At 43.4% G+C, this 25,307-nt stretch overlaps 3 protein-coding genes across 4 annotated transcripts; 2 read left to right on the top strand and 1 right to left on the bottom strand.

The window, feature by feature from the left end:
- Positions 1-673: 673 nt before the first annotated feature.
- tinf2 (TERF1 (TRF1)-interacting nuclear factor 2) lies at positions 674-6,070 on the top strand. Of its 2 annotated transcripts, none has more exons than XM_031729743.2 (11): positions 674-876; positions 972-1,075; positions 1,198-1,400; positions 2,668-2,757; positions 3,156-3,251; positions 3,327-3,437; positions 3,567-3,690; positions 3,778-4,612; positions 5,020-5,078; positions 5,158-5,234; positions 5,916-6,070. In XM_031729743.2, the coding sequence occupies exons 2-11, from the start codon at positions 1,048-1,050 to the stop codon at positions 6,033-6,035; spliced, it is 1,743 nt and encodes a 580-aa protein (XP_031585603.1). In that variant the 5' UTR covers positions 674-876; positions 972-1,047; the 3' UTR covers positions 6,036-6,070. The 2 variants fall into 2 exon arrangements, with proteins under 2 accessions (XP_031585603.1, XP_031585602.1); XM_031729742.2 differs by having other exon boundaries at positions 967-1,075.
- On the bottom strand, positions 5,535-11,835 carry dhrs4 (dehydrogenase/reductase (SDR family) member 4). Its single transcript, XM_031729744.2, has 10 exons — positions 11,760-11,835; positions 11,439-11,564; positions 11,154-11,269; positions 10,703-10,880; positions 8,356-8,457; positions 8,068-8,138; positions 7,925-7,976; positions 7,174-7,308; positions 7,006-7,061; positions 5,535-6,925 (listed from the first exon to the last, which is right to left on the bottom strand). Exons 2-10 carry the CDS (start codon positions 11,448-11,450, stop codon positions 6,811-6,813), a joined length of 837 nt encoding a protein of 278 aa, XP_031585604.1. The 5' UTR covers positions 11,451-11,564; positions 11,760-11,835; the 3' UTR covers positions 5,535-6,810.
- Positions 11,836-11,925: 90 nt separating this feature from the next.
- efs (embryonal Fyn-associated substrate) lies at positions 11,926-25,108 on the top strand. Its single transcript, XM_031729741.2, has 8 exons — positions 11,926-12,074; positions 12,581-12,785; positions 13,612-14,943; positions 15,786-15,905; positions 17,222-18,166; positions 18,345-18,416; positions 22,589-22,846; positions 22,926-25,108. The coding sequence occupies exons 2-8, from the start codon at positions 12,774-12,776 to the stop codon at positions 23,109-23,111; spliced, it is 2,925 nt and encodes a 974-aa protein (XP_031585601.2). The 5' UTR covers positions 11,926-12,074; positions 12,581-12,773; the 3' UTR covers positions 23,112-25,108.
- The last annotated feature ends 199 nt before the right edge of the window (positions 25,109-25,307 follow it).

The raw sequence follows: 25,307 nt of genomic DNA, 5'->3' as shown, positions 1-25,307 counted from the left end.
CCAAGTTCATACTAACAGTCAAACATGGTGGTGGTAGTAGTGTGATGGTCTGGGGTTGCTTTGCTGCTTCAGGATGGCTTGCTGTAATTGCTATAACCATGAGTTCTGCTCTTTACCAGAAAATCCTGATGAGACTCCCTGAAGGGCAAGTTCACCTGGGCTTTGGAAAAGACCAACGATCCAAAACACATCAGCAATTCGACCTCTGAATGGCTTAAAAACAGAAGAAGAAAGAAAAAGTGTCTCAAAATTCCTCCAATGTGACTTGAAACACTTATTGCAAGTTATTGCAAACACTTGACTGCAGTTTTTGCTGCCAAGTTGGGCACAACCAGTTATTAGGTTTAGGTGGCAGTTATTTTTTTCAGAGGTTTAGGTAGATTTGTACAGATTTTCTTGCGCCTTAATAAATAAAATTATCATTTAAAAACTGCAATTTAGAAACCGAAAATAAACACTTTCGGGTGGTTTTAAGGATATAAACTAAATTAATTATTAAATTAATCTAAATTAATCTTTTCTGGTATTCCTCGCCTCAGCTAATATATAATTTTCATTTCTATTTACCTTTTTTCCACTAAATTTTTCTTTAAATCATGAAGTGTTGGCTGGCAGGCAACGTCAAGACGTCATTTCCTGTAAACCAGATTGGGTACGCTTGTGTAAGACGTTTCAACACACGCCAGGGGTGGAATATTGTGTTTTGTATTCATATATCTAAAGCACCGCCCATTCGGCAGATTCCAATGAACACTGCGAATGATTGTAAGCTTGTCAGTGAAGGCGGGAGGACGAGAAGGCAAACTTTTGATGGACGTGAGCGAGCTTTATTTGCATCGCCGGAACAACAGCAGTGTCATTTATGTTTATAAACAGGTGACTCCAAACAGTACTTGAGCTAGTATGTGTTATTATTCCTAAATAAGTTCCTCAGCATTCAGTGTTTGTGTCCGTGCTATTTTGAAGCTCAGTGCGGTTAGAAGCTCTCCAAGTTGCTAAGCTAACGTCAACTTTAGAGCCGGTTTCCTTCTGGACTTTTTCAGTGGAATGGCCCCCAGAAAGCCAAAGGGAACCGGTAAGTGTAACGTTTAAACTGGACGTGTGGTGTTTGATTGATGCCACTATTTCCAACTGTTAATGTCAGGAACTCATGCAAGTGTGATTCAGTACTGTAGTCTATTTTTGTTTCCTGCGCAGATGCCAGCCTTCCTTTCGCTGCTCTCCAGCTGCTTGCCCCGCCTGTACGTCTGGTGTCTGCAACCCTGTGGAAGGTGCTGAAGCAGAGGGATGTGATGCAGTATGGGGTTGTGGAGGAGTTCGTGACATCTGCCTGTGAGGCTGTGCCTGGGTTGCTCACTGTGAGACACCAGGGCAGGCTGACAGTGGGGCTGAGAGCAAGAGTGAGTATAACAGGAGAAGGGAAATCGGATTTAAATGTGTGCTTGAACCACTGTACTGTGTCCAAGAATGGCACAGTCCCAGTCTCCACCTCTGCAGCTTTAGCCTGGAGTTTGCATGTTTATTAGGGCTTTGATATACAAAGGAAGCACACCATCCTAACCTCATTGCTGGAAGACAACACAACATCAATTAGGAAAAGTAACACTATGAACAAACTTGGAGTCATTTCTGACCAGGATTTGTCCTGCAGATTGCATGCATACTTTCTTTTATCTGCTCATTATCTTTAAAATTGGAAAACAATAAATTTATTGCATTTATTGCTTCTAGCCTTTAAAATTATAATTCATGATTATTAAGTTGATCTAAACACTCCCTAAAACCCTTCAGTTGATCCAAAATGCTGCAGTGAGAGTATTGACAGGGACTAGAAAGACGGAGCATATTTCTCTTATATTGGCTTCCCTTCATTGGCTCCCTGTTAAATCCAGAATTGAATTTAAAATCCTTCTTCTTACATACAGCTTTTTATTAATAGACCTTATATTATCCTGACAGTACACTTCCCTGTGAGAGTGCGGGTTTACTTACTGGTTCCTACAGTATTTAAAAGTAGAATGGCAGGGAGAGCCTTCAGCTTTCAGGCCCCTCTTCTGAGGAACCAGTTCCCAGTTTGGATTTGGGAGATAGACACTGTCACTACTTTTAAGATTATGTTACTCATTTTGATCCAGAATACTGTAGGGTCTTTATATTACAGTATAAAGTGCCTTGAGGCGGACTGAATTTTAGACCGCTGGAGAAAAAAAAGATAAAGATAAACTAAATCTTTGAACCTTTCAGTTACGAACCTTTCAGCAGACAGACGTTCGTGCCTATGTTATGCCCCTGAGCACTTGTTTACGCCGCTCTGTGCCTTAAAGTGGTCTGACACTTCATGGTTGAGTTGCTGTGGTCCATAAACACTTTCACTTTGCAATAACACCACTTAGAGTTGATGCTGAAATATCTAGGAGGGAAGAAACTTCACAAACTGAATTGTAACAACAGTAGCAGTTAGCACGCACTCATTCTCACACCATGCAGACCTTTTTATAGAAGAGAGGAAAAACACACCAGTGATGCAAAATTACAAAAATATGATGGCGGAGGCTATGAGAGTGGAGGCAGGGATTGTACCTGCCGTTTCTATGTAGTCAGATGATCTTTACCTCATTCTTTTTTGTTTGTTTGTTTGTTTTTTAACAACACTTGCCTTCTTCTCAGTTGATCTTGGAGCTGTGCAGTTCACAGCCTGATGCTGAGGTGATTGAGGAACACCTGGAAAGAGTCCGTGTACCTGCTGGAACTTCTTCAGTAAGTCACCTCACAGATCACGCTGCCATTTTTGACAAATTTTATTCCAGATAACGTTTCTGTGCCAAAAATGTGATACTGATTTTCCTCAGTTTTTTTTCATATTCCTTCTGCTCTGTGATTGATTCATTTCAGGCACTGACCACAAAACGTGGAGCTGGTTACAGAATGAAACATTGCTCAGTTGAACCTTTGATATTTAGGGAAGAGCTCTTAGTGTGTTGCAGCTCAGTACTTGTAGCTGTATACTTTCATTGTGATGCAAAGATTGTGTATTCAAAAACACGATGTGTCAAATGGGGATTTTTATGTTACCAATCTACATGTCTTATTTGCTTACATGCAGATTTCCTGATTGTGGAGAAAATAAATGTAATTTCTTCCCTTTTTCTTCCCAGAGTAAGGATGTAAAACTAATGAGAACAGTGAGAGATTTCCATTCTTTGATTCACACGTTCCTCACAGACCCAGCGATTAGAGAAAAGTTCTACAAAGTGAGTACCTCACCTCTACAGCACACACTTCAGCACCTCCACCTGCTGATGAACTTTCACGCCCTCTCCTGACAGGAAGTGTTTCCTGTGGATTATGGAGCAACGTTTGACCAGGAGCTGGAGAAGCTGCTGTGGGAGTTTTTGGTTCGACTGGACCAGCTGCTTCCGGTTCCCAACCTAGTACAGGTAATGAGAAAACGGCTGTTTCCATAGCGTTAGACATGATTTATCGTCACTGCTTTAACAGTTTCTGTGTGCAAGAGTTGATCTAATATTTGGGTTTTATTACAAACGTTTTATTTATTTTTTTGTCAGACTGTAGCGTGGCTCAGTGACGCCCCCCCTGTCCTTGAGGAGTGTGCACAGGCAGCCACGCAGCCCCAGCTCCTGAAGATTTTACTTCAGCATGAAACCTGCCTTGGCCACCTGGAGTCAGCAGGTTGAAAAAGATAAGATCTGTGTTGTGACGACTGTGAGAGGAAGACTTTGAGTGTCAGCTCATGATAATGCTCTTTGCTCTTTACAGCGTCACTGCCTCCGAATATGGGAGACTCCATCCTGGCTTCACTTTCTCTGCCACCATCTGGAAGAGTCCCATCAGATCAGCCGACAGCAGCCAGGAAGTTGTCAGTGGATGAATCTGAGGGCTCTGAGCCAAAAAGCAAACCTTCATTTATCGCACCTGTTATTGGACTAATATCGAATGAAGACGTCCCGGTCTTGAACGCTGGCATTAAAAGAACACAGAGAAGTGATGGTCCAGCTGACAATGCTGGACATGAGCAGCTGAACTCCAAATTCACCTCAGTGAAACAGAGGCAAAAAGCCAAAGATAAAGGAGCGAAAGAAGGGCGAGAGCAGCTGGAGGAGGAGGAGGGATGCACCCTAAGTCAAAGGAGTGGGGTGAAGCGCAAGAACTCTGACAGAGGAGAAAGCGATTTGGAGGAGGAAGAAGTTCTAAGTGTAACAACACCAGTGGAAAAGAGACTGAGCGGGCAGACGCAGAGTAAAGGTGACCAGAGGAGGAAGGAAGGCCGAGCAGAAACTATAAGAAAAGCGAGATGCAGCAGGGAAGTCCTGGCAGCCCGGATGAGAAAGCTAGGTGTTAAAACACTATATCACCCTGAAGATCAACACCTCTACTCTGTTTTTGTCGATTGTCTGAGCATGGAGCCCAGGGTTGTCATTGAAGAAATGTCAACTGCTTCTCTCAGCGCTAGTACGTCAGGGACAGAGGAAACATCCTCTTACAAGGCACAAAACAAGCAGAGGAGGAAGTCACCGGCCACAGCATCAACCCAGAGACAGACAAGCAGCCCTCTGTCCTCTGACACAGAGTCTCCCGGCTTACAAGATAAAGAGTAAGGGACTAAACTGCATAATGGCAATAAACCAAGCACTCTGGTCTGTGTGAATAAGTAATATATGGGTAATGCTATGGCTGTGTATTTGTTTAAGAACATGTTTGAAGTAAAAATAGATATTGTGGTTCAGTCATCTTGTTAAAAGATGCTATAAACTGTCTAAATACAATAAAAACATCTGATTTAGCTCCACAGATTTCTGGTTTCTTTTGTCTGACATTAAGGACTTAACTATGTGCAGCTAGATCACACACACTGATCAACATTTGTACTTCAGTGTTTTCTGGTTGCCTTTAGACTTCAGTTAGAAGTGCACCAAGCTAAGCAGGTCAGCTCGACGCCCCCCCTCCACCCGCTCTGTGATTAGTCACCAGTTAACAGCTACTGTTGTTTCCCCTCAACAGAAACCATCCTGCACTACACAGCACAAGAAGCTCTCCCTCTCAGCAGCAGAGTGACACAGGTGAATGTAGGGTGTAATTATGTAAGAAATGTATCACCTGCAAAGGTTTGAGCTTATGCATGTTTACTGTTCTGTTCAGAGGTGCTGGCCGGTGCAGAAGGTGACGACTACGTGGCTGATTCAGAGGATGAGGCGACGAAGAACTTCAAAGTCAGGGTGGGTATGCAGAACACATCCAGTCTTAGCTGTCATTATGCCTGAATGATGTGCAGTTTCAGACAAAATAGCATAAATGGGAGTGTCAAGCATAAGGCCCGGGGGCCAAAATCGGCCTGGCAAGGACTTCATTCTGGCCCACTGGGTGGCTTTGTAAAATGTGGAGGGCATAAATTGCAGGCTCATCTACATTTTCATGAATTTTTACAGCTCTTCCTGCTGATGGAGCGCGCCGTCATGGCCATTCAGACTTCACCAAAGTAATTAATTAATAGATAAAAAAAATTAAATGACAACACATTGCTGTTTTTTCTTTGTTTTTCTTTATAATTCATTCACAGAAATTAAAAAAAATACAAAACAAAAACATTGTTTTATAATTACAAGACCTTTTCTGTATATTTATACATTAATTTACAGTTTAAGCTCAAAGATTAACGCTGACATTTCTCTCACAGCTGAACAACTAAGATGTACTGAGACTTGTTTTTCTAATTTTAGATTTCAGGGGTTAAATGTGCAGTTGAAGGTGTTTACACTGATAGAAAGACGAGTTTCTCTGGTCCGGCTCACTCAGGACTAAAACAGTGTAAAATGAGTTTGTCCTCCCTGCTGTAACTGATACCTGTAACACAGTAAACTCTTATTCTTAGTGTGTTGAATTGCCTCTGTCTCCCCCAGCTGTTTATGAAACGCTACTACAAGACCAAACACGGCACCTACGTGCCCACCCTGAGGGAGTTTTGGAAACCTGCGATGACCCGGCGCCGCTTATTGTCTGCTGGACACAAACGGAGGTGATGAAATGATTTTTGTCCTCCACCGGCGACATGGTTGGAAAGAATAACAGGTTTTTAAATGCTATTGAGACTGATGGACACTTTTATCTTCCATTTGCTTGAAATAAACCTGACTCAGGGCGATTAAAACTTGAACAGGTGCTTTGACATCGTGGAAAAACGTAGCCCTGGTTACAGGCAGTGTCATACAGCTTTTATAATCATTTAAATTGTATTTTTTTAAAAACATATGTGTTGTCTGTTACAAATGTGAAATATTTTTTAAATTGCAATATGTAATAATATCTCTGTTAATAAAGTTCGTGATGTTTTGTATGAAATATATTAAATGAAATACAAAATAAAAACTGGTTGATGATGACACTGGTGCACGCTCCATTTGGCTCATCGACGAAGGCAAAGCTCTCAAACTGCTCCTGACGTTCAGCTCATGTAATGACTGATATTACATCAGTTTATTAAACCATCCCTGGCCTGTAAATCATGAATATGTTTATGCACTGAAATAGCTTTTATCTCTGCTGCAGTTTAAATTACACATTTTAAATTAATTATTATTATTTTACAAGAACATCAGATTTTTCATTAGAAACCTTTACACAACAAAAATCAACCTGGAAACTCAAGACGCTCACAGTAACCCAGAGCTCTCTGTGCTTCATTATATTGGTTTATATTAGCGTGTTGTAGCTCCTGTGCTAAGCTTAGTTGTAGCTGTTTTCTGCCAGCACTTCAGAAAAATAGAAGAAATCAAAATCAAATAAAAAATGATGCGTTCAAAGTCGACAGTTCATCCCTCCGGTCACTGTGATGGTCTCTCCGGTGATGTAGGACGCCTCCTCGGAGCACAAGAACGCAATCACACTTCCGATTTCCTCCGGTTCTCCAACTCTGAAAGGAGAGGCAAATTCAACGCGTCAAATCCTGGACTGAATATTACCAACAAGCTTTCCTGTGACCTTGAACTTCACCTTTTAATGCATAGCTGCTTTTTTAACTCATCCACGACGCCTTCATTCTGCCACAGCTGGAACAAAAGAAGAGTTTATTATAAAAAGTGCAACACTAATAAGAGAAAACACGACTGAACTGCAACAAAAACACATTTTAAAGCACAGGACTCGAGCGCGTGTCCTCACCGCAGAGCTGAAGCGGGTCTTGATTATTCCAGGGGCCACACAGTTCACTCTTATGTTGCTCTGAGCCAGCTCAGGGGCCAGAGCCCGGGTTAGACCCAGCAAGGCCGTCTTACTCACGCTGTAAGGACCCAAAGCCTGGAGAGGTGCACATGCACACCACGTGAACCGGTTTGCAGAAAGAAAACAGAGCATGTCACTTCTTTACATTCAGGTTTATGTCTCACTGGCTTTAATGATAGCCATGTGCATATATCCATTATTAGCTGCTTTCAGCTGCTTCCTTATTAACAGGGCGCCACAGTGTCTCTGCATGTTTGACTTGGCACATTTTTTATGCCAGATGCCCTTCCAGACACAACCGCCAACCGTACTGGTTTGATTTCATGTTCTCCTGAAATCAAACCGGTACGGTTAGGTAAATGTGTAAACCACTACACTAAGACTACCTTACCAAACAGGGTTTCTCAGACTTTTCTTACAGATCCCACTTCAAAAGCCATAAAAGCTCAGGCTCCACACCTCAAGATTATCACACCACACCCCTAATGCTGTGTCAAACACTGGCAGATACTGGAGTCTGTGAGTAACATAGATGCTTAATATTACAGCTTTTCTCCAGAGAATCGCTTTCTCACTTCCATCTCTATGTCTCGATGTGACGTAAGGAGGTGGCCAACCAATGCTGACTGCACTGATGACATTCAGTCACAGCACCACACAAATTCCTGCCAAGGAGAAATTCCTCACTGACCTGCATTGGTTGGTATCCAGCCACAGATGACACAAATATGACATTTCCACCTCTGAAAGAAAAACACAGACCCGTGAAAGGCGTTAGGAATATTACAGCAGGCAGATTTTTATGGCCGCCCCCTGGGTGCCACTGTCACTCACCCTCTCTTCTCTATATGAGGCGCCACCAGCTTGGTCATGAGGAAGGCTGATTTTACGTTCACATCCAGGATCTGAAAATGTCGACACAGTGACAGTGAATACTTTAAATAACAGAGTGATCTCTCGAGTTATCATTTTACTAACGTAAACAGCTCATCAGAACCACGTTTTGGATTTATGTTGTTTATTATGACAACATATTAGTGCTACTGTATCCTTCATTTGAAAAAATGCAAATTTATGTCGCACATCACAAATGATTGGTATGGGCTCATTTTTTGTACGTACCTTATCCCAGACCTCCTCTGTGGAGTCCATGATGTTTCCAAAGAAAGGGTTGACTGCTGCATTGGACACCAGGATGTCAATGGCCCCACACCGATCCAGAGTCTGCACCAAACAGAGCAAAGCACTCGTTCACGCTATTACACAGTGAAGCCAATAAGTGGAGGAAACTTTAATAGACACGTGCACTTCATCTCTTAATGCAGTTTGAGTCACAAAAGCAGCTGCTGGTGTGAACCATGCTTTGCTCAAAAGATGAACTGTTTGCTTTCATGAAACTCTTACAAAGTCATGTCAAAGAGCTTCTACACTGTTCAGCAATCACAATCAGATACACTGTCTAAAACTCAAAGCATTTTACTTCTGTAGCCGCCGTCATCCTTAAAAACAAGCATCGAATACAATAAGTTCAAAGGTGCGCCACTAAATACTAAACAAAGTACAAAAGGAGCTCAGAGGAAGAGCTAAAGGAATGGCTGGAGCTGGTTCACGTCTGTCTTAATGAGTCTACCATGCAGGCATGTTTTACGTGGCAGGACTCCACAGAGGAAACCACAAAAAAATTTAAAAAACCTCCACTAAAGTTTTCCACAGAGCACCTTAGCAGTCCACAGTGCTTCTGGGAAATGTCTGCGGTCTGATGAATTGTTTGAATTGCTCATGACCAGTTGAGTGATGCAGCATGACAGCGACCCCAACCTTAAAAATACAGCAGACCAAGAAAATCTGCTTCACCTTAACCCATCGGTTATTGTGGAATGACATCACGGACCAGACATCCTAATATAGCTGAGCTGGAGCGCCTCTTCAAGACAGAGGGGTCCATTTTCCCCCCCTGAGCACGTGCAGCTACAGAAAGTGCTCTAGGTAACCACCAAACCACCAAAAGAGGCTCAGCTAATGGTTCCCACTTACTTTTTTCCACCACCACTGAGGATGATGAAAGGGGACTTTTTGCTCACAGTAACATGGCCAGAGTTTCAAATAATGACACAAGCATGTGTACAAGTAATCACTGTGAGCCAGAAGCTCAGGCTCAGACCGCTCTAAACGCTCAGCTTCAGACAGCTTGTTCTGCTTTTAGCTCTCTGTGATGTCACTGAGTACAGATATCCTTAACATGCACATCTCAGGCACAAAGCTCTGACTGTGAACACTGAGGTAAAAACAGATAAGCTCCTTCCCCCACTGTCCAAATAGTCTGTTTGTGAGGAGCAGCCAATCAGATGAAGGCACAACAGTGCATGATAAATGGACTTAAATAGCATAGACTTACACAGACTCATTCATACAAGCTTTTATCTATTCACACACACTCACACTCAGCAGGTGCAGTCAGGCACCAATCCACCAACTCTCTGATTGGTAGATAACCCGCTCTACCACCTGAGCCACAGTGGCTCTTAAACTGTGGGAAAAGCCCTGCAGGTGTGGTGTGGATGATCAGGGACTTTAATGAGTTTGCGTCAGAGCTAAATATGTTAAAACACCAAAGTTACAGAGTAACTAATAACAGATGCAGGCAGGCAGCTAAAGGCAAAATTACAGTTTTTGGACAGTTTGGTAAGACCATAAGAGTGGGTTCAGTTCTTCGTGGGAAAGAGCTGTGACAGCAACTTAAATCTTGAAAAAGCTTTACATACAGTCCACATTAGAAACGGGGTATTTGAAGCAGTCATAGCTGTTCTTTGAGTCGTCCAGTCGTGCACAGCTGTAGTTTCAGTGCTTGTGTTAGCAGCATGCTCTGACTCTGCCCTTCACACTTAGCCTGGCAGAAGTAAGCAGCATTTGGGGTGGAACTATGGCCAGATTTTAACTCATTGCCAATTAGTTACTTATTTCCTGCATAGAAAAAGAGGGAAACTGTAACTGGAAGCGTTCTTGTTGCTGACAGGTCAGAGGAATGTGGCAGTGAGGGACTTCTGATTCATATAAAAACATTATAAAAACACATTTTCACAAATAGCAACTTAGGGTGAAACTACATTGAATTAACTGGGAAAATATCAGGCTGAACTTTATTCTACTAAAATCCAGCTTGGATTCCTTTTTACTGTTAATGATTGATAAAAATTGTTAGGTGCATGTTGGCTGAACTTTTCTCCACCTCTCAAGTGGATCACGCCAGATAAAGTTTCATAGATTATTTCATAGAGGATCAACTGAGTGGCTAGACAATTATTTTGAACCATGAAGCTACTCTAATAGAGTCCAAGAGTAAAAATATATTTAGAAATGAGCACCCACTTAATAGTTGTGTTATAATAAAGAGCCAAAGCTTGGTCTTGTATAGTTTATGTGCTGCTCTAACACCTCCGAGCACTCCTGAGCACGATGGACGGCTTCTTACCATCTGAACCAGTTTTTCTCGGTCTTCCCTTTTGCCGACATTACAGGTTGTTCCAGTCACTTGGATGCTCTGGCTCTGCAGCAGTGCCACAGCTTTGTCTACATTGGCCTGCCGCCGGCTGCTCACAACCACATGGGCACCTCTTTTTCCCAGAGCCTGAGCCGCAGCCAGCCCGATTCTGAGGAGGGGGAAGAAGAGCTCTATGATGCATCGCTTTAACCCTTTTACAGCTGTAATTACTCTCATGAATGTACTGAATCTGAGAAATAAGCATTTTAGAACATACACAACACAATTAAACAAACATGACTAAGCTCTTCTATTACTAATTCTCCAATAATCAGTGATTTGTCATGATTGCAGACAGCTGACTGACACAGTCCTTGCTTGGTTACTGTTTGGTTTTTCCTGGAGAGCACCAACAATCAGGGGTCAATAACGTCATTCTTACCCATCTGTGGAGGCAGTGACTATGGCTACTTTGCCAGAAAGACTGCTTTGAGACATATTTCTTTGGCCAGCTACAAGATTGGTCCTAAGGCACCTGAATACACTCCTCAGCATCACCTGTGGACAGAGAGCACGCGCGGATATGTTTTTAGCGCAAACAGCAGTTAAGTAGGGCAGAGGCCATGCACTTTGTTGAGCTCTTATTCTCAACTTTATTGTCACTCGCAGTCCGACACTTTACAAAGCAAATGCAGTTGTGCAAATGTGACGAAGAGGATTGTCTCACCCTGCAATGCATGAAAAGCTCAACACGAAGAGGTGCAGAGGAATAGTTTGACAAAAGACTCTTAAAGACCTTTGACTACTGACGACTCGTGTCGCTACAGTCGATAGTTTCCGGGTAAACGTCCCCCTGTCAAAATAAAAGCATACCGCCTACTTCGCTCGCAATTGGCTCTGTGCATATGTATATAAAAGTGCTGAAACCATGCTCACTTTAATAATACTAGTAATTGTGCAAATTAATCTTTTTTCTATGGCAAATAAAGATAAGAGCAGTTGCCAACAGCAGCTGACCGTTATTTTTCCCCATTTGAAAATCGTTTACCTGGTTTACAGACTCAGTCGTCCTTAAACGCAACTTTTAGGAACGAGCCAATCAGAAGAGCTGTATTTTTGAGGGGACAGCTAGCTGCGCGATTTCACACACGTCGGGATTGGTGTAAACGCTGAAATTTTCGCCCTCGTGGTACTTGTAGATCAGCGAAGCTCCACGACCTCAGAAAGGGGCGGAGATAATTTTGTTGTCATCGAAGATGATTGAACGGCGATGACCGCAGATTTTCACGCATGAAAAGAAGGGATTTACGTATCAGAGGCTGTACCCCAATGGGAAGTTTATCGGCGATAAGAAAAGAGAAAGGTAATAATTTTCATTACGGCGGTCATGAGTGCTAACGCTGTTCGGTAAATAAATCGCCTTTGGCCGCTTTATCCGGCGGTGCCATTGTTGTTTTGAACTAAACCAGCACTAGCTAGCGCAGCGTTAGCCCTCGTTACCCAGTTGGCTGGTGTTTAGTGGCTAGGCCGCGACTGCACGTCTATTTATACTGGCTACTGTTCAAATGAATTATCGTTTGACCTAGATAGCGGTTTCATACACAGCTGCACGCGGTATTTTAGACGCTCACTGCACACCGCTTCTTTTTTACAAACGATGCTAAGCTGTTGCGGGCTTCCCCCGATAGGGTTGCCTTTAAAGAAACGTTACTGGGCGTGGAAGGCATAGACAGGTGTTACCTCCGTCCGCCTACCTTTCAGTTTCACACTAGACTCAGAGCGCACGGGTGAAGTTTTGCTGTCTATTCCTGTTACATGTGACTCGTGAGAAAATAAACATTTAAAAAAGCGTTTCCGTGTGGATTTTAGGAGCCTTATGAAAACCGGGGACGACGGAGCCCCCAGACCGGGCGATGTGTCCTAAACAGAGCCAGCTGTGCCTCGGCACCGAGGGTCTCTGCCCACCGGCATATCCGTGACAGCTGACCTCCCAAAAATGACCCGACTGGTGTGGACACTTGAGTGATAATTTCTCGGAGACTAAGCTGATCACTTGGCAATCATGTCTGTCTCGGTGAGTACAGTTTTTCTCTTTGTGTGTGTGGATTTGCATGTGTTCGTGTGGCAGTGTCGCAATAGCTCGGATACTTTGAAATTCAAGGAATAATTTGCTTTCCTCGCTTTCTTTCTTTCTTTTTTTTTAAACTACTTTATGTGTTCTCTGTGTCTTATATTGGGGATCCTCACAGCCTCCATTGCAAAAGAGGTCCCACATGGCTCATTGGAGCTCGGTTTTCCCCGGGGGGTTGGTTTAGAGAATGAAAGGGGGCCTGACTCTCTGGCTTTGGGTTGGCAATTAAACTCTAAACAGCAAGGGACAGATGTGCCTCTCATCCCCTCCCCCTTCCCTCTCATCCCGCTCATTACCATTAAGCTCTTGTGTCCATTTGATCATTGATCCTCCCTGACTGTGGCCCTCTTTCTCCCTTCCTCACGATTAATTACACAGCTGTGAATTTAGATTTGGCTTTTAAATTTTCCATCTTTTTCTTTTTTTGTTTTGTTTCGTTTTGTTTTCGTTTGCTAATCCTTCCCCTGGTCCCCCCCCCACCACCACCACCACCACCAGGTCTTTCACACAGACATTTAACGAGATCTTCCCTATTCACTCCCTTTCACTCTCCATTCAGCATCGAAACAATCACCCTTTTTATACTCCTCACTTGGCACTGCCACGTCAATGTACTTGTTTGTTTGTGGTGTGCAGGGAGTGTGAATTCAGGCTGTTGATTAATTTGTGCTTTCATATGGCCATTTAGTTGTTGTTGTTTTTTGTGTGTGTGTGTGTTTTTGTGGGTCAGTGCTGATCACTGCTGCTCTCGTCTCTTCCTCCTGCACAGACGGTATTGGCAAAGGCGTTGTTTGACAACACGGCAGAAAGCCCAGAAGAGTTGGCTTTCCGGAAGGGCGACATCCTCATGGTTCTTGAACAGGAGCAGAGCGGCGGGCCCGGGTGGTGGCTCTGCTCGCTGCACGGCAGACAGGGGATCGCCCCCGCTAATCGCCTTCGACTCCTTCAGACCGCCCCGCCCCCTGGCTCGGACCCCCGTCGTGGGTCCAGCGAAGACTCAGTCTACCTGTCGCCTGGTGCCCCGCTGGCTCGGACCGTGGATGACGCGGACGGAGTTTATCGCTCCCCGCCAGCGGTGGGCGAGGGACGAGGAGGGGGAGCGGGGTCGAGACCAGGGGAGCTGCGCAGAGTTGAGGGCGGGCGGCCACGCTCGCACTCTAGCTCTGGCACCCGGCCCAGACCTGACTGGGATATTGGGGTGGTGGGGCGTCCACGGTCACCCTCTTTGAGGGGACGAGGAACGGACATGACAGGAGCGGTTTATCAGAGCCCGGTGAGTCCCGCGCCTGCAGCAGCTCAGCATGCGAGGCAGGCAGGAGCTCACCTGGCGTCAGAGTCTGTGTATCTTGCCCCCAGCGGAGTGCCGAGGACGGCCGATGAAGCAGATGACGCTACATATCTTGTTCCTAGAGAAACACTAACCACGGGGGCCTCGGACGACTGTTACTTGGTGCCCAAAGGCACGCCTCTTGCAGGCGATGATGTTTACCAATCCCCAACGGGAGGCTCTGTGGCCAATGCTTTTTGCTCTAATGGACCATTGATAACCAATGGAACTACAGCTACCCCTCAATCAAAAGCGAACCAGGACACACCAGGGATGTACCAAACACCCACTTCTGCGGGAGTGAGCCTTCCGAGGACACCAGCGACAATTCTAGCTCACCACTACCCGCCTCAGATAACCTCTGTCCAAGCGTCTCCTCGAGCCCTGCTCAAGGGAGCTTCGCCCACCCCTGCCGCAGCCAGGGGCAAGCCCGGCCTTGCCTCTCACCGGGGATCCCCATTGCTTATCAGAGCTGGCCAGGCCAGGGCTCCTGGATCGCCAAATTTCGCCCGCAAACCTCCTCCACCAGCACCTCCAGTAAGGAGCGTCACCAGGAAGGACACACCACAACCATCACAGCCGTCAGCTGACTCTAACTCTGTCCCCAAATCTGCTGCTCAAGCAACTTCTGCAAGCCTGCAACAAGAAGAGGGCAAACAGAGGGCAGCCCCCCAGGGAAAGGAGGAAAGGACGAGTAATGGCGTGGAGAAAAGCAGCAGTGTGCAGAATCAAAAGGGAGAAAATCAGGATTATTCAGATCCTGTTGACGATCAGGTATGTGACGATTATACTTAACGCGATTAAAAGTTGTTCGATCTAATTCTTCACTATTCATAAAGTAAGAATAAAGTTATTACATGTTAATAACAGGGTTCATCCTGGCTCAGCATTGTTCTTTGAGGGGGTAACACAGTTGGCAGCTGCATGCTGTGAAGGCAGTGAGCCTGTGTTTCCTTGTTAAACAGAAAAAAATCTGCATTTCCTGTTGAGTTTTGACCGTTTGATAAAAATAAATGTGAATCATATCAGATAAATAAAAGTGTTTAGTTTTTTTTTTTTTTTTTTCTTTAAACCTTGTGTTTTTTGTTTGCTTCTTTGGAAACCCTGCTGGGTTTCATTTAGGGGGTGGGGGAGGAGGCATTTTTAGTGGTGTGTTAAACAGGTTGGGTCTCCTGCAATGTTGCTTTAGTTCTCAATAAGATGACATCATAAGCAGGTTTTCGTCCTGCATACAGAAAATGTTTGTGGCCATGAAAGAAGTGGAAAAATCACTAGAAATGTTACAAAATAACTTTAAATCAGTATTTCTTTTAAGCATGGCTTAATTTACAACAGTTTTGTTTATCAAATATCAGGAAACTGCATAAACTTCAGTTAACTAAGGTAACAAAGACTGCTCCCTAACTATATGTGGACTGATTGTTCTCATGTCCGTTGTCAACGCCCCGCACCAAAACTTTAAAGAGGTCTGTTTTGAGCCAGGAAAAGCCCTTCACCATGTACATGAATCCTTTCTTACTCCTGGATGGTACTTGTTTGGCAATAAACTTTTTTAGTGTTAAATTAAATATTTTTTAATGATTTTTCTTTTTTTAAATCTAATGTTGCCTTGGTAGGTATACGATACCCCTCCGAGTGGCAGGTGGCAGCATCCAGTCCCCTCTGCCCTTGGAGAAGATGACAGCATCTATGACACCCCCCGCAGTGTGCCACCGCAGGCCGACGCTGAGTCAGAGGTAAAGACTTTCCACACGAGGCTGAGTTATGGATAAACCTCTGAATTACTGTCTAAAGCAACCGCTTTACTTTTTGTTTGACTGTGAGCTGTCAAGTGACTTTTTATATCCTCTTTGCCTTCCCCGTGTGGCCACGATGATCTCCACTGCTGGCTGTGGTAGCTTGGAAGTTCAGTGTTTTATAATGGGTTAAATGTTTGGGACAGCATTGATAAGCTGTTGTCCTGTGGTCAATCCATCCACCTGTTTTCATATCTAGGTCCACGCACATTTATTTAATTAATTAAACCAGTAATAAATATCACTTTGCAGTTGTTGCTTCATCTCCCGGCACACAGAACACAAAATCAACTTTAGAGAGCATCTGACAGAGAATTACTTACAGGGTTTCTGTTTTGTTCCTGTCATATTTTGACCTGACAAACATCCAACAGAATCAAAATTCTCTGATTACCCCCAACCCCAGTATATTAATTTGCTGGGAACTGTGGGAATCTGCTGTTCTGAATGCATGCCTACACAAGCAAAGAACAAGAGATGACTATCATATACCCCGCCACTATTTCTTCCCACATTCCAGTATTAGTCTGTCTCCCTGCCCCCCTTCGAGGCGAGGCCACACCTGTCTCTGTGTGCTCCTGGAGCCAGTCTATCCAGTACAAATGCTGCTTCTATTTTTCTCCCAGTCACACCCATCTGTCACAGCCATGCCAAGGATACACCACCGCCATCACCACCACCACCACATCCCTGCCCCCAGTGGTCTCCACTTTAAAGTTGCTTGAAAATGAGTGCCAGCTGCTGGGTTATTTTTTCCCTCCTTCCCTGCTGTTACTGTATGTAGACTGCAGGCTCACTTGCTTTAAGACTTAATGAATAAAAATGTGTGTCCCACGTCACTGGTAGTCACAAACTCTTTCCTGTATGTATCTACAGAGTGGGTTCTTTTTTTTAATGTAGCATATAATTGGTATAAACTGCATGTACTGCATGGGGAAATATTGTTATGATTATTATGTTATTATGGGACTAAATAGTAAAGAATCTACCTAGAGTATTTTCTTTCCTTTCTTCATTTGTTTTTCAAATTTCAAAGTTTCGTGATGTTTTCTTTATTTATTTCAACAATCAAATCTGCAACACTTAAAGTATCTTGGAAGGTAATAGGAGCTTAAAACAAAAAGAGAGCTTAAAAACAGTACTACAAATATGATTGGCACCTTTTCCTGCAGTCCTGGGGTTAGAACTAGAAGTCACTGTCATTATCTTTCTTCTTCAAAGTTTGAAAATGTCTGCTTTTCCCTCTTCACTTATAGGTCTATGATGTCCCCACAATCACTCTGACTAAGGCCACAGTAGATGTCCAGCCTGACGAAGCTGATGAAGAAGTCTACAGTGTCCCTACACTTCCAGGCGTCCCTCTGGCACCGGGAGAGTCGACCAGCAGCCTCTGTGGGGAGGAAGTTCCTCAGGTCGGGCAGGTTTCTTGCGTTTCTGGATCTGAGAAACGAGCCAGTGGTGGAGATAATAGCCGTGGTGACTCTGAGCCCGATGGTGGGATTTATGACATGCCAGCTCTGACTGTCGAAGTCCTTCCTCATTCCTCATCATCTTCTTCCACCTCCACACGCCGCCTCTCTGTGTCTAGTAACGGCTCTGGCGACATACAGTGGCGAGTTTCGCTTTCCAGTCTCGTCCACTCGGTGCTCACCACAGTCTCCAACTCGCCCTCCACTCTGTCGTCACGGGACCTGGCTACCTCACTGGCTGAAATCCTGTCCACCTGGAAGGCCAGTCATTCAGGGGATCCCCCACCGAACCTTCAGCAGGCCTGGGCACGCTTATCGGACCTGCTCCCAGCGTTGTCTGCCGTCGGTAACGCTCCTCCATCTGAAGGGCTCTTATCGCTGGTCCAGCGCTCGCTTGAGGAAAGCACCCTCCTCTTACAGGCTCAGGGCCGGCCCCGTCTGCCTTCCCAAGAATCTCTGTCACGCAGGCCGTTGCCTGCGCTGCCGGTGCCTGATGGGAAGTCATCTGGAGGGGGAATGGGTTCCCGTAAAAGCAGCTGGATCCAGGAGAGGCCTCTGCCTCCAACCCCTCAGCCTGCTTTCTCCTTGCCTCCTACTCCAGCCACGGTGATGCTCACAGTGGGCCCTGCTGACGAAGAAGATGACCCCAGCAACGAGTATGCTGGGATCGGCTTGACTCCCATCCCAGCTCCTGTTCCTACTGGAGACAGTGTTGGATATGTAAAGCTGCAGGTTAGTTTTTATGATTTTAGGAATGTATTGTTTTATAGTACCAAATTAATTTCTTCCTTACCTTGATATTTATGCTATATATGCATCTAATTCCTTGCATTTTCAGCTATTGTGCTGTAACACATTTTTAGCTTTGCTGGTAACTAGTCACACATGTTCTCTGGTCACTTTGCTCTAGGGTAAACCTGAGCCGCCTCCTGACGCCCGCACCGAGAACGGACAGACACAAACTATCACCGCAGAGCCACGGGTGAGCTGTTCCCTCTGTGTTTTTACCTCTGTGTACATGATCCCTTGCTCGTGACTCACTTACAGTGATTCCTCACAGCGAAGGCATTGATTCACTCTTGTTTTCACAGTCTGCTCTGTTTACTAGTGAACAGTATGACTCTTTAATCCAGTTTGCAGCAGCTGTTTCTTTTACCAATACGGTCTTTATACTCCATATGTTTACCTAGTGCTGCGTAGTTGTATGCTACTGCAGTCGATTCTTTCAAATCTGTTTACTCAGCAGTTAATACTGAAATCAGTCATCCAGGTTGACAGGAAAGTCAAGTAAGCACATACATCAGCAAAATTGCAAAAATGTATGAGGTGCCATCAAAAAAATTAAACTCTTTTTATCTGTATTTGGCCTCCATCGCTTCAGAACTAGTCACATTGTGGAGTGATGTGCCGTCCCTTGGCCCATTTTGTAAGCACCTCAGGCACCTGGATCTCCTCCACTGTGCCAAAAGAAATCTTGAATTCCATTTTGGAAAAGAGGATGAGGTTGAAATCTGGAGAATAGAGCAGAGCAGCAAGGAAAGATGGTGGTAGAGGTGCAGCCAAGAAAACTTGAATGTGAGCAAGCATCCATCAAAACTCTGGGTTAGCACTGATGCTCTCCCTCAGTCGCCTCAGGGTGTTTGAGGAGAACTCGGCTTTGATAGCCTGACAAATTGTGGCCTTCATCTCTGTGAACCTGGGCTTCTTGCATCACCATGTGTCAACCCTAGATGTATTTGTGTGTGTCATGTGCACAGCATTAAAAATATACGTTCACATACTTTTGCCAACTGAGAGTATGAAGACGGAAAATAAAATGGGGCTTTAAATTGAACCTTGTGGTGCACCACAGGCATCAACACGACCATGCTGTGCTCAGTTTACACACTACAACAGTCTCTGAGCTTTTTTCTAATCACACCTTGTCCTGTCTTGCACAGACTCTGAAGTCAGTTCTGTTGCATCAGACTGAAGTCATGTCTTCTTATTGCTCTGTCTGCATTTTTGACGCTCCTTGCTACATTCCTTTGTTTTGTCATCGACGGGTAACAAGAGGTCACTTGTGGATCTCAACAGACTTTCTTACATAGGATGGAGACTTCAGGACAATGAGTGACAGAAGAGCACAGTCATCCTTTGAGCAGTGGCTGACGTGCTGTATGGACCCTCTGTATGACTCGGGTTCAGTTCAAGGCTGCCTGCTTTGAGTTACCATATGTTAATTTTGTTATATGTTTTCTGCTCTCATTAGCAGCTTTTTCATGTGTTATTAATACATTTCCAGTTATTTGACCATTATATTAGGACCGTTTTTTGTGTATGTATCACATGCTTTGATCCTATTTGGATCTTGTGAAGACAAACAGCCTTAAACAGTTATTTGGCACAATTAACAGTGACTGTAATTCTTGCGCAACTCTGATAGGAAACTCTGACATTTAGGACTTTGTCTTTGCTGGCTAATATTAAAATATGAAGTCAGTTGACTGAAGCCTAGAACTACTTTGACAATCAAATGCCTTGTCTGGCACACGATTTGTAAGTAGGGGTGTTAATAAAATGTGAAAATGTCTTAAGCTTTGAGATGAAGGAATTTCTGGGCTTTAGGACTCAGTCCTGTGACAGTCTGTTTTGGTATTTTGGACCTCAGTTAGGAAAGAAATAAATCAAAAGGAGTCATTTGGACTCTGAGACGTTCATTGCAGGTGGTTTCTCAGCTCCTTTTACACTTTGTGGACTAAATGATTAGTCAAGACATTGTTGAAGATTATTGCTAAGGTTAAAAAATAATATAGAATACTGTGCAAATGTCTTGAGCAACCTTTCATTTCTTTATATCTGACTCTATTGTAGTTACTTAAAGTGGTCTTGAGCAATACTTCTCCAGTCTTTCTGAAGCTCTCTTAAAGTTTTTCTTTGGCTGCTTTTTCACTCATTTTCATTCCAGTCCTCATACCTGACCATTTTCAGACGTATGAATCATGCACTCATAAAAAGCACCTAACTCAAGTGATGAACCAGAGTTCGGTCTGCACATCATAATTTAGCAAAGAACCAATATTAAGTGGTATCTTTAGGCACTTTGTTGCAGCAGGCTGCTACTAACAACACATCATTTGATCACATTTTTTTAAACATATATTTATTGGATTTTGCATTCAAAAACATCCAAAATAACAAAACAAACAAAAAACAGCGCAGGTTACTGCATACATTCCCAATTTTAGTTAGGTATTTTTCATTACTTCACTTTCTCGCCACTTCCTCAACTTCCCCATTTTTAATAGTTCCAGAAACATCTTCCAAATGTCAAAATATTTGGAAGCTGTTTTCCTAACCACATAGCTCAGTTTCTAAAGAACTAAACTTGATGTTACATTGTTTAACCATTGGTCAAAAGAGGGGCCACCAACATTCTCCCAGCGTACTGCAACACAACATTTGGCCTGGAGTAAGCAAAGGTCAACCATCTTTCTCTCTGTGTGAGATAAATTACAGTCATCTGGATAAATGCCTAAAATACAGACCTTAGGACTTAACGGAACAGTGGAACATGTGACCCGAGAAATGCATTTTAACACTGAGCACCAAAACTTTTCAATCTTTTCACACTTCCACAAACAGTGATACAATGAAGCTTGGTGATTGGTACACTTACAACATTTGTCCAGTATATTAGGATCAAATTGATTTGGTTTTACAGGGGAGACATTTGTACTCCACTCAATGGGTGAAATATCTTCTTGTAAGTCTTGTATACACTCCTGTCGCTTATTGTCTGAGGTGTCTCTATACTTCTCAACCAACATGTTATAAAACTGAGAGACCAGTCTTCTACCGAAGCAATTTTTTGTAACGTGTTTCTAGGATGGAAAATGGAGTCTGTTGCACTGAATTATTTGATTGAGCCAGAATAAAGCTTCATTTGTTCGTTCATTTGTTATTAGTTGAATGTATATAATAAAGATGACACAGTTTTACAGACATAAAATTGTATTTTTGCACCAATTAGGTGATTCCCAAAGAGCAGTTAATGGAATATGTAACTTTTCTCAGCATTTTGTGCAATGTGACCTTAAAGAGACAGAACAAGTGGAGGACAAAAGAAACGTCAAGCCCCCAAAACTTATCTACAGCAGATGAACAGTTTCATGTTCTTTGTAATACATGGGAAAAAAATCCAACAAAGACCCTGCACAGGAGCTGAGAGATGCTTCAGTTGATCCATCTACTGTTTACTGAAGCCTCATCAGAAATGGGCCCAGAGGAAAGTCAGGAAGCCATTCTTAAGGAAGAGAAACTGGGATAAAAAGCTGAGGTCAAATTATACAAGAACTGGGCTGAAAAATCAGTGGCAACAGGTCCGATGGAGTGATGAATCCAAATTTGAGTTTGATTCAAATCATGATTGAAATTTGTGCAGGACGTTAGGATAAGGGTATAAATGTGAGTGTTCACAGCCATCTGTAAACACGGAGGAGGCCCTGTCATGGTTTGGAGCTGTATTTGAGCCAGTGTTGTTTGAGATCTTGCAAAAATTGGTTAAATTATGAACGCAGGTCATCATCAACATCACATTTTGATCCATTTAACAACATCTCACACTGGCAGCAGCTTCATTTTTCGGCATGACAGTGATCCCAAAATCACTGCTAATGGAGTGGCAGAGCCTGGACCCTCAACATTATTGAAGCAGTGGGACCATCTTGACAGACAAGAGAACCAAAGGCTTTGAATGACCTTTATGAAGCCTGGAGAACTTTTCCTGAAGACTACTTGAAGAAATGACAACAAGGATTGCATAAGAGAGTTCAGACTGTGAAGAATAAAGGCGGTCATACCAAATATTATCTTTCTAGCTTGTACCACCTGTTTTTGCCTTATATACTATATTTTTATGTATGTTTCCACGTGTTTTAATAAATCGCTGCTCCCATTTTCCATGCAGTATCCTAAGAAATAATGAGACTTGCACAGTGCTGTAAATATGTGTGTTGTGTTTTTTATTTTAATTTCTCAGGACTTCTTTAGTTTGCTGTTTCTGTATCTGAAAGTCTTGTTTTTATTCTCCTTAATTCAAATTAGAAACCTTCTGGCTACTTTCCTACATTTCTTGTGCTGATTTTCATTTTCATCTTCTTTTTCCTGTTCCAGTTGACCCCCTCCCCTCCTCTGCCAGTGTCCCTCTCCCTGGAGGACTCGGAGCTGCTCTCCTTCTACTCCTCTCAAAGCCTCGCCCACCTCTCCTGCCTGGCGGACGCCGTGGATGTGCTCTTCAGCAGCGTGAAGGGAAACCAGCCTCCTCGAATCTTCGTCGCCAGAGGAAAGAGCCTCATTGTAACTGCGCACAAGCTGGTATTCATCGGGGACACGCTCTCCCGTCTTCTCACGTCTGCTGACCTCCGGGCCAAAGTATGTGGAAAAGTTGGCATGATGTTTAGATCCGGCATTTCATAGCTGTGTAATAACTTTAATGTTTTTTTCCCGTCAGATCACTACCTCGGGGGGACGGCTCTGCCAAGCTTTGAAGGCAGTCGTGGTGGCAACAAAGGGTGCTGCACAGAACTATCCGTCAGTATCTGCCACCCAGGAGATGGTGGACCGTGTCGCAGAGCTCTCCCAGCAGGCGGCCGGCTTCTCCACTCTGCTCCAGCGTCTGGCAGAAATATCTTCATGATGTTTCTTAGTGCTTACGTTAAAACAAACAACTTTGTCTACACATCTATTTCCTCCTCTCTGAAATGCCTTATTTGTTGTTACACTCGTTCATTACCCCTGTGCTTGAATGGGATGGAAGGAAGCGAAGCCGAATCCTGCGGCGAGGCGTTTGTTCCTCGCCACAGCTGTTATCCAGCTGTGTTTTCACTGTGTTGGTTGTGTCGTCTGAGCGCGTGCTGGTTTGCCTTTGTTTCTCCACTGACCTCTGTGCTTTGATGCCAGGCAAAAATAGTTTTTTTTAAGTGTTAATTTATTGAATATTTTGAAGCCCCTGTGTGGTTTGAGTGTCCATGTGGACTTCCTATTTTGGGAGCTTTGCTTTAATGTGCTTGCCATATTTTTTTTCTTCCCCCCACCTCTCACACGATAGCCATTTTTCCTTCCTTCCTCTATTTATTCAGCCACCCCCGATTTCCAGAAATAGTCCAGAGGAGGAGACTTTACATCCTTTTTTCTTACTGTGATACCTGAAGGGCCTTTTGTGATTATCAATTCAGAAGCTGCAGAAGCAGCATGTTGTGTGTGTTTTTGGGGGGCTTTATTTGGGAGAAATGTTGGAAGTTTTCCCAGAGTCTATTCTCAATCTGTGCAAGTGTTTGCGTGTTTTGTGTAGTGCCCCATTTCCACTTAACAAGAAACATCTCCTTACTCATTCTTCAGTTTACACGTGTTTCACACCTCCATGAAGAAAAACAAAAGCTTTTTTGTCACAGAGGGAGAATATGTCTGAGGATCGATGAAGGGATTTTTGATTGAGCAACGTTAGCTGGGTGACAAATTGCCTCATCCTATTCTTTCCCACAGTCATGTGGCAGGTTTGGATGCGAAACCTGTTGACCGAGTTCACCTGTCTTCACACGTCTTGTTATGACTTGCATCACTTCTCTTCTTTGACTTTTGCTTTTCAGCATCATTTTCCCGTAAACTGCCTGTCATCGCCTTTTATTTATATCTGCTTTGATAGTTTGAAGCCAGGAATCTTATTGTGGAAGTGCACAACAGAAACCAGTTGTTTTATTATGACAGAACAAAGACTGGGAAGACTGTTAACTCTACATCAGTTTGTGGGACTTTATTGTGATCGTGAACCTATCCCAGCCTGTGGAATGAAGCAGAATCTGCTTTTCAATTTAAAAGAGACACTTTTTGTATTTTACAATCCATGAAAACAAACCTGTTTTGCGTCTAACACTACTTCACTTTTCATACTGTGTAACCTCGGCCTGTGAGTCATAATTGGTATTATGCTCCTCTCTGCGACAACACGTCAGCATATTCACACTACACATCTTGTTTGTGAGAGAACGCAGCCAGGGGGATAAGACTTGAATATAGCACTACCTTCTCTTCTGGCAATCATGTTACTTTACCCCACCCCCCTACTTTTTCTTTTTCTAATGTTTCAAATTTAAATTGTTGACTTGGTTTCCAGCTTTTACATTTTCTTTGCTGCAGTGCCACCCTGTGGAGGTTTGAAGTATTTTCCAATGACTAGCAGCCTGTTAAAACGGGCTGTGTGTGTATGTGAGTGTGTGTGTGTTAAGGGAGCATGATGGGCAAGTAACCTTTAGCTGTATATTTATTGTATGCCAACGTTTATGTTCCTTTGCTTTCCCCATCTGCATGGCTTTAATTTGCTTATACTTTATATATATATATATGTATGTATGCACATCCTTCACCTGAGTGATGTGATTGGGTGATTTGCAATGAACAAAGTTTTCCTTTTTTTCTGAGTTACAGTTCAAACATGGCTGTCTTTTCTTTTATAACTGGATGGGGTTTTTTTACACTATTTGAACTCCGTATGATCTGTTATGCATATTGCTAACATATAGTATACAAGTGAATGCTTTTCCTACAGTAATAACAGACCTAATCTTCCTTATTTTTAACACTACATTGGATGTCTGTCTTGTATTCCTGTTCAGAAAACACAAATACATTTTTTTGCAAATAAAATATTGTTTGTTTTATTTGTTGCTGTATTACTATATTAGTCATGTTAAAAAAAAAACATTCACATTTTTATTTTAAAATAAGTGTGGCAAAAAAATTTTGGTAAGAGGATGAAATTGGGACAGTAGTTTGTGTAGCTGTCATTCTGCTACTGTATCGTTCGGACAAGCCGAGCGCTTCCGGAAACTCCCGAGCT

Source organism: Oreochromis aureus, linkage group 3, assembly GCF_013358895.1.
Source record: "Oreochromis aureus strain Israel breed Guangdong linkage group 3, ZZ_aureus, whole genome shotgun sequence".
NCBI lineage: Eukaryota > Metazoa > Chordata > Actinopteri > Cichliformes > Cichlidae > Oreochromis > Oreochromis aureus.
Note: the sequence above shows the minus strand (reverse complement) of the source record. Positions and strands in the feature narration are given on the sequence as shown.

Excerpts from the sequence above, each read along its gene's own strand:
- tinf2 (XM_031729743.2), top strand. The coding sequence starts at position 1,048 with ATGGCCCCCAGAAAGCCAAAGGGAACCG. Across the intron at positions 4,613-5,019 it reads CCCGGCTTACAAGATAAAGA|AAACCATCCTGCACTACACA; the intron begins GTAAGGGACTAA and ends TCCCCTCAACAG. Across the intron at positions 5,079-5,157 it reads TCAGCAGCAGAGTGACACAG|AGGTGCTGGCCGGTGCAGAA; the intron begins GTGAATGTAGGG and ends TGTTCTGTTCAG.
- dhrs4 (XM_031729744.2), bottom strand. Across the intron at positions 7,309-7,924 it reads CTGGATACCAACCAATGCAG|GCTTTGGGTCCTTACAGCGT; the intron begins GTCAGTGAGGAA and ends GCACCTCTCCAG. Across the intron at positions 7,062-7,173 it reads AGACCCGCTTCAGCTCTGCG|CTGTGGCAGAATGAAGGCGT; the intron begins GTGAGGACACGC and ends CTTTTGTTCCAG.
- efs (XM_031729741.2), top strand. Across the intron at positions 18,167-18,344 it reads TTGGATATGTAAAGCTGCAG|GGTAAACCTGAGCCGCCTCC; the intron begins GTTAGTTTTTAT and ends ACTTTGCTCTAG. Across the intron at positions 18,417-22,588 it reads CTATCACCGCAGAGCCACGG|TTGACCCCCTCCCCTCCTCT; the intron begins GTGAGCTGTTCC and ends TTCCTGTTCCAG.